At 52.9% G+C, this 8,333-nt stretch overlaps 1 protein-coding gene across 1 annotated transcript; it reads left to right on the top strand.

The window, feature by feature from the left end:
* Positions 1–4,737: 4,737 nt before the first annotated feature.
* ZNRF4 (zinc and ring finger 4) lies at positions 4,738–6,454 on the top strand. The gene is given in 3 exon segments (XM_055091410.1): positions 4,738–4,898; positions 5,159–5,270; positions 5,272–6,454. Coding segments are annotated over 3 exon segments (1,374 nt in total). The 3' UTR covers positions 6,373–6,454.
* The last annotated feature ends 1,879 nt before the right edge of the window (positions 6,455–8,333 follow it).

Raw genomic sequence — 8,333 nt, 5'->3', positions numbered from 1 at the left:
ACAGCCCCAAGCTCAAAAGACAGTGGGAAGGTCCATTGGCAATTGTGTTCAGAGACTCTTGCTCTGCACTGACCCCCTTCATTTTACAGATGGGGAGGTGTGATGCTGAGACTGGGAAGGACTGACTCAGCCAGTACGTGAGGGCTGTGTTGGGCCTTAAACCCAGCTCCCCTCTCTCACCACGTCACAGAGATGTGCCTTTGCTTTCAAGCTGACCAAACCCACTGTGGGTTATCGGCTGTGGGCCAGGTGTGGGACTGAGGAGTGGGGGATGAGAGAGAGGCAGGCAGAGAAAGACACAGAGAGACAGATACACACACAGAAAGTAGCATGAGAGACGAGAAAAGAGTAACTTAGACAAGGAGACACAGGGACAAGGTGACAGAGACCAAGAAAAACTTACATAGAGAGACAGGGACAGACAGAGACAGAAATCTCAGGACAAGGACTTACAGCAGTCAGATAGTAAAAAATAGAGATATTGACACAGAGACATAGAAAGACTGAGACAGAGAGAAAGTTAGAGAGAGAGGGACAGAGACAGAGGCAGAAACAAAAGAGGCAAAGACAAAAAGCGACCCTGACTGAGACACAAAGATAGAGAAGGAGGGAGAGAGAGACAGAAATAGAGATACATAGAGAGGAGAAACAGAGAGACAGAGGGGCCCAGGGCAGCCTTCCTGTGGATGACTCACTGGCAACTTATCAAGGACCCCTGGCAGACCTCCAAGTCCACCCCCCCTCCAGCTCAAGCCCCAGCCCCCTGGGGCCACACGGGTCTCCTGAATCGCAAGCCTGCTGGATGGGTATGTGTACTGCATGCCCGCCCATGTATGTGGAAGTTTAGCATCCAAGTTGCAGGAGATCCACCAAGGAAGGAAGAAGATGTGACTTTGACTTCTGGAGAAATCAGAGTGAACACTGGCACATCTCATCACCCCATCTGATATGTGCTTTATAACTAACAGTCAGAGGAACCAGTCATCTATGGTACATCCCCTCCAGCATCGTCAAAGTAGGTTCTTGCTAGAAATATTTGGGGAAGGAGACAGCATGAAGCGGAAAAAGAAAATCAAACTTACAGTTGATCCTAGTGTCTTCTCCTATGAGGTTCTGGAAGACTCACCACTCCCCTATGAGGTTTGTTGTGTGGGGATAGACACCCTCTCTCAGGCAAAAAGAGGAATATAACAGGCTCATGTAACAGGGGTACACGTTTGTATGGCCTTCAGGCTCGGATGGACTGAGGTGCTCAAATGATGTTTTTAGGACCTGGGTCTCTCCTGGTCTCTTTGTTCTGCTTTCTTGTGCATTCTTCTGTTCTCAGGCAGCATCTTAGGTTGGGTTTGCCTAGGAGCAGACCCCAAAACAAGGATTTGAAGGCCAGTTATCTATTTTGGAAGTGATCTCAGAAAACACTGGGAGGGGAGTGGCAGGAGGGAGACAGGAAAAGGAAGGCAACCCATGAAGGAAGCATTGTCAAGAGCAAGTTATCATGGGGACAGTTGGGGCCCAGTCTCCCTGGGGGCCTCTAGGAGATGGTGAGGGATGTGCCCTCCAGAGTTATCTCATTTGAGGAGCCGAGAGATGGGGCATTTGTCCACTCGCCTCCATTTTTCATTGTTTCTGGGCTGCTCCACAGGGTGTTAATTCCCTGGCACAGCAGAAGAGACTTTAGAAGGAGTGCCACCTGGGACTTCCCTGGTGGTCCAGTGGTCAAGACTCCACGCTCCCAATGCAGGGGGCCCGTGTTCGATCCCTGGTCAGGGAACTAAATCCTGCGTGCCGCAATTAAGACCTGGTGCAGCCAAATAAATAAATATTAAAAAAAAAAAAAAAAAAGGAGTGCCACCCTGCCAATACCTTGATCTTGGACTTCTGGCCTCAAGAAGCACAAGATAATACATCTGTTCTCAGCCACCCAGTTTATGGTACTTTGTTACAGCAGCCCTAGGAAACTAATACACCCTATTTATCAACTGCCCATCTTTGGAGAACTCTTTCTTGACCTTTTCCCCTACTATCATGCACCTGTTCCTTTATTTACCAAATACTCCCTAAGGATCTACATTTTATCTTTCTTTAAAAAGAAAATTTTGTGAGAGTCATAAACGAAAAACCCATATCTCTTGCCACGAAGGGATGGGACTCACAAGAAACAGAGACACAGAAAACAAAACGATGTTTTAAAATGCCAACGGGGCCAAGGACCTGTCTCTTAGGGAAATTAGCAATTGCCAGAAAGACGTTAAAGACTATAGCACCAAACAAGACTTTCTAGAAGTAAGCCCCAGGGGGAGACATTCATGGTCACCTCCCCTTTTGTCCTTCACACCCACTCACTCATTCAGGGATATAGTTCCCTCTTAGTCTCTCTGTCCCATTCCGCAGTCCCTCCCCTGATGCTACAGCTGCCTCCGTGGCTTCTCCACCTCTTTTTCTCTCTCTCCAACCCACCCTCCACGCAACAACCAGAGGGTTCTTTCAGAAACATAAATCTCTTTTTATTTCAGGAGGAATAAGTGAATTTATTCCCATCGTAAAAGATGCAAACAGTGCAGAAATATATAGAGCGGAAATGGGAAACAAAATCCAGTCATGTCCTGCCTCTACTCTAAACTTTCTATGGCTCCTCATCATTCTCTGTGTAAACCCCAAGGCCATCGACATACAAGATTTGGGTCTGGTCCTGCCCTTCCTTCCCCCATCTCTCTCCTGTCCTTGAATAAGACCCTCTTTTTAGCCACTCTGAATGGCTTGTCATATCCAACCATTCAGCTCTCTCGCTCTCTCTCTCTCTCTCTCTCTCTCTCTCTCTCTCTCGCTCACCTCAGGACCTTTGCACATGCCATTTGCATCCCCAACATGCTGTTCTCTGCCCCCTTACACCAACTTCATCCTTACCCTCCAGTCTCAGTGCAGTGACACCTCGTGGATTTTTGGCCTCACCCAGATGCAGACCCTAGGACAAGGATTCCATTGTGCATTCACTTCTACAGCAGCCATAACCAGGGAGTTCAAAACAACAGAAATTTATTCCCTCACAGTTCTGGAGGCTGGAAGTCCAAAGTCAAGGTATCAGCCCAGTTGATTCCTTCTTGCAGGCTCAGAGGGAGAATCTGTTCTGTGCCTCACTCCCAGCTCCTGGTGGTTGCTGGCCACCCTTGGCATCCCTTGGCTGGTAGACACATCCCTCCAATCTCTGCCTCTGTTGTCACATGGACTTCTGCCTGTTTCACTCCTGTGTCTCTTCTCTATCATTGGCTGAGGGCTGCTCTGGGAGGTATTAGACCAACTGAGAAAACCTAAAGAATAAGTAGCCAGCCTGGCAAAGTATGGTTGAGGAGAGAGAATTCTGTTCCTGGCAGAGGGAACAGCATTTGCAAAGTTCTAGCGCTCAGCAAATCGTGATGCATTTCGAGCATTGAAAAGCACTGAGGGGACTTCCCTGGTGGCACAGTGGTTAGGAATCTGCCTGCCAATGAAGGGGACGTGGGTTCAAGCCCTGGTCTGGGAAGATCCCACATGCTGAGGAGCAACAAAGCCTGCAAGGCACAACTACTGAAGCCCATGCGCCTAGAGCCCGTGCTCTGCAACAAGAGAAGCCACTGCAATGAGAAGCCCGCACACCGCAACGAAGAGTAGCCCCCATTCGCCGCAACTAGAGAAAGCCCACACAAAGCAACGAAGACCCAACGCAGCCAAAAATAAATAAATAAATAAACAAATAATTTTTACAAAAGAAAGAAAAGCATTGAGGCTTTGGAAACTGGCAGGGGCTTGACCATGGGAGAGCTTGTAGGACACAGAAAGGAACATGGACTTTATCTGGAGGGCAATGGGGAGCCATGGGAGAGTTTAGAGCATGGGAGAGACCAGAGGATTGAGATTTTAGAAATATCCCTGGCTGGCATGTGGTGATGAACTGAAAGAGTTGTGAACTGGAGGCAGGTCTGTTATGGGAGAATGAAAAAATTCAGACCCTATGCTGAATGCCAATCAGGCATTCTCTCATTTAATTCTCATACCACCAGCCCTACAAGACGGGTTCCTCATCATTACACCCATTTTACAGATCTGGAAGCTGGGGCCCAGAGAGCTTAAGTGACTTATCTGGCATCACACAGCTTGTCAATGACAGAGCAAGGAATCAGGGCTTGAGTAGGCTTCCCAGCCAGGTGGCAGACTCACGGTGGGAGATTTGGGGATGAGGAGTTGGGGGGTCATGAGGCTGATGGCCAGGGCTCTGGCTGAGGAATGAGGGACAGCTGGAGACCCGGCTAGAAAGGAAGCTCTGACCTGAGAGAATAAAGCCAGTGCAGGTAGTCTACCAGGTGGTGAGGACTTGGACCACCCACTCCTGCCAGCCCAGCCCTGACCTTGACACTTCTCCCTCCCCCCATATCAAGTCAGTTAGACTCTGAGGACATATGAACTGAGAACCTGAAGGGTGAGAAAGAGCCGATCACAGGGAGAAAGGGCATTCCAGGCTGAGGGAACAGCCTGTGCAAAGGCCCTGAGGCAGCACCGTGCCTGGTGTGTTGGAGGAACAGCAAGGAGACCCATGTGTCCGGAGTAGAGTGAACGAGGGGGAGAGAGGGAGGATATCTGGGATTTGGGCTCTCAGACCTCATGGGCAGAGAGTGCCCTGAACAAGTCTGAGTCCCCTGGAAATCTCGAAAGGGGGGAAAAAATTAGCCCCTTCCTCAGTGGGTCCCTAGGAGGCCTGGGGAGATGATGTTGGCAGAATGTGAGTGTGAGGGCTGGATCCAAGCCACGGGGTGGTGGTGGGGCAGCCACCAGCCCACTCTGTGGCACCTCCGGGCCTTACGAGGTCCAGGAGCTGGGGATGCTCTGAGCCTTCCAGAGGTTTTTGCGAAGGTTGCCCAGCCCCCCAGGTCAGAGCCCCAGGAATTCTGTCTCGGTGGGGGGTGTGGGTGAGGGACCAGGATGTAACAGGACGATGTCACAGAGGCTGGGAGCATCTAGAACTCTGGGGGCTCCTGGTCTCAGCATCATCTGCTAGGAAGGCCGCCTGGGTAGGTCAGCTCCTCCTGGGACCAGCCTTCAAAGGCACAATGCGCGCTGGGCTGCCACCAGGAGCTGTTTCTGTCTAGGGCCACGCAGGTCCCGGCTGCTTTGCCTAACTGCCTCTGAGCCACCCGTTCAGGCCCCATTCACACCCCGGCCACGGGCCCCCTGGGAGGTCCTGGAGATGCCTGGAGGCCTCCTGTCCGTGGTGCCCAGGGGGTCCTAGCTCCACACCGCGGGCCAGAGAAGGAGGGGCCGGCCATGGGGCAGCCGTGGCCAGTCCTGGCCCTGGGGGCAGTCAGGGTCTCACTGATGCTTCTGGGGCTGCCGGCGCCTACACAGGAGGTGGTGCGGGCCGTGCTGGACGGTAACTCGAGCACCGTGGATTTTGCGGACCTGCCGGCCCTGTTCGGGGTGCCCCTAGCCCCCGAAGGCGTGCGGGGCTACCTGATGGAGGCCAGACCGGCCAACGCGTGCCGTCCCATCGAGGGCCCGCGGCCGGGCAACGGCTCCCTGGGTGCCATCGTGCTGATCCGCCGCTACGATTGCACGTTTGACCTCAAGGTGCTGCACGCCCAGCGGGCCGGCTTCCAGGCGGCCATTGTGTACAACGTGCGCTCTGACGGCCTGGTGCTCATGGCCCATGTCTACGAGGACCTGCGGCGCCAGATCACCATCCCCTCGGTGTTCGTGGGCGAGGCCACCTCCCAGGACCTGCGGGTCATCGTGCGCTGCGACAAAATGGCCCACGCCCTCCTGCTGCCCAACCACCCTCCCTGCCCGGACCTGGACTGCCACCCCATGCTGGCCATCTCCTGGGTGCTGGGCTGCACCCTGGCCCTGATCACGACTGCCTTCTTCGTCCTGCGGTATCTATGGAAGCGGCTGTGGGCCTGGTGGGCCCGCGGGCCGGTGGTCAAGGCGCGGGCCAGCCAGAGGGCCCAGGTGAGCACTTTCACGAGGCTTAACGACCTGTGTGCCATCTGCCTGGATGAATACGAGGAAGGTGACCGGCTCAAGATCCTGCCCTGCTCCCATACCTACCACTGCAAGTGCATCGACCCCTGGTTCTCCCAGGCCGCCCAGCACTCCTGCCCTGTATGCAAGCAGTCGGTGGCCAGCACGGAGGATGGCTTTGACTCCACCGTCGGCAGCTACAGAAACGAGGAGGACCCCTTGCCGCCCGGTCACCACCCCCCGATCTGGGCCATCCAGACCCGGCTGCGCTCCCGGAGGCTGGAGCTACTGACCCGAGACATTGCCCCCCGTTGCTGGAGTGCCACCTCCGTGGGGGCAGCTGAGGCCAACGCATCCTTGGAGGGACCCCAAGAACCCCTCTGAGGCCCGCCGCCCCTGGCTGGCGGAGATTGGGGCGGGGAAGGTAGAAGTGAGGAGTGTTTCTAGTCTGGAGACTAGGTAATAAAGTGGGTTTGAAAGCGGATTCTTGCCCTGGCTGCTGTGGGGCGGACCGGCCCCTCATGCCATGCATGTGGCAAGCTGAGCCTAAGGCTGGCTCCCGGCATCTGTGGGCGAGTGAGGGTATATGGGGGCGGGGGGGCGGTATTCTCAGGGCTGCTGGGTGCGTCATGTCCTTGGTGGCCCTGCGACGGGGCCCCTGTGCCTCCGTTCCAACACTGGGCACAGGAGCGGCTGATTTCCCATCTGCTTATTATCCCTTTAAACCTTAAACAAAAAATAAACTTGTTACTTTGGAATAATTTTAGCTTTACAGAAAAGTTGCAAAGGTGCTAGAGATAGTTTCCATGGACCCCCTTGCCCAGCTTCTCCTGAGTGTTCATGTCTCACATCAGCATAGCACGTTTGATTCGACCGAGAGAGCACCTTGGGTAGGTTACGATGAACTGAACTATGGATTTAATCTGAATTTCCCCAGCATTTCAACTATTTATAGTGGAAAGTGTCAAACACACCCAAGGAGAAAGAATGGAATAATGACCCTCCCCACATGTACCCATTACTCAGATTCAATGATTATCTACTGGCCACTCTGGTCTCCTCTATTCTTCCTCCTCTCTCGCTATTTTGATGCAAATCCCAGATGCTTTTTCATCTGTAAATATTTCAATTTGTGTCTCTAAAGCAGTAGTTCTCAGCTGGGGTGGGGATGTTGTCCCCCGGGGACACTGGGCAGTGTCTGGGGACATCTGTGGTCGTCATGACCGGGGTTGGCTCCTGGCATCGAGGGTGTGGGACCAGGGAGGCTGCTCCACACCCCACAGTACCCAGGACGGCCTCACCTCAGAGAATGGTCTGGCCTGCAGGTCCACAGTGCTGAGGAGAGAGACCCTGCTTTATAAGATAAGACCCCTTAAAAAACCCCGCAAACTCCAGTATCATGTCCAGAATAATGATTCCCAAATAGCATGAAATATCCACCTAGGGAGCACAAGGAAATGTGCACGTTTACAATATACAATTTTTTTAGGCTCTTTGAATCAGGATCTAGATAAGAGTCTAGGGTTATTGCTGATGGTCTCCTAAGTCTCTGTTAATCGAGAGCCTCTCTTGCCATCTTTCTCAAATTTTCCTTGCAATTTGTTTATTTGAGGCCACCAGGTCATTCACCCTGCACAGATGTCCCGGATCTGGGTTTTGATGATTGGGTGTCCCTGTGGTGTCATTTCACGGTGCCTCCGTCCCCCGTAGCTTCTGTTAATTTGTAGTTGAATTCAGAGACCAGCTCAGATGTGGTTTAATTTCATGGTGGACAGATAAGGTGTTTCTTCTCAGAAGGGTTGGGCCAGTGAAGGGGGTCTTCTAGGCAATGAATGAGGGGCAGATGCTAGGCTTGAGGCAAGCATAATCAGGAAGGTCCAGGAGGGAATATTTTATAGAATTTCTCAGAGGGCACAGTGTACGTACGGGTGATAGTGGGATTTGGACCCGGTAGTCTGGTCTTGGTGGATTCATGAGGGAATGTCTGTGTTTAGTCAAATGTCTTCTTTTTCACACACGGGAGTGTTTTTCACTTGTGTTTTGCGATCTGCACTTCACTACATAGCTGGGAACCTCCAAGGTAGTTCAGAGAAAGGGGGTCTCTTCTTGGATGGATGATGGCAAAGAGTGGGCTGCTGGTCACAGCTCTGGTGTGTATGGGGTGGGGAGGGGCACAGAGATGTGGGCAGAGGTCCTTGCACAGGATGCTTGGGAGATGGTAAAGACCTCCCACCCCCCTTTTGAGGGACTTTGCTCCTAGCCTGATGGCCCTAAGGCCGCAAACGGAAGCTCCGCTATCCAGAGGACACTGTCTTGGTCCCTGTGGATGGCCCAAAGCTGCCAAG

The sequence above is a fragment of the Physeter macrocephalus genome, chromosome 2, assembly GCF_002837175.3.
Source record: "Physeter macrocephalus isolate SW-GA chromosome 2, ASM283717v5, whole genome shotgun sequence".
In the NCBI taxonomy this organism is placed as follows: Eukaryota; Metazoa; Chordata; class Mammalia; order Artiodactyla; family Physeteridae; genus Physeter; species Physeter macrocephalus.
Note: the sequence above shows the minus strand (reverse complement) of the source record. Positions and strands in the feature narration are given on the sequence as shown.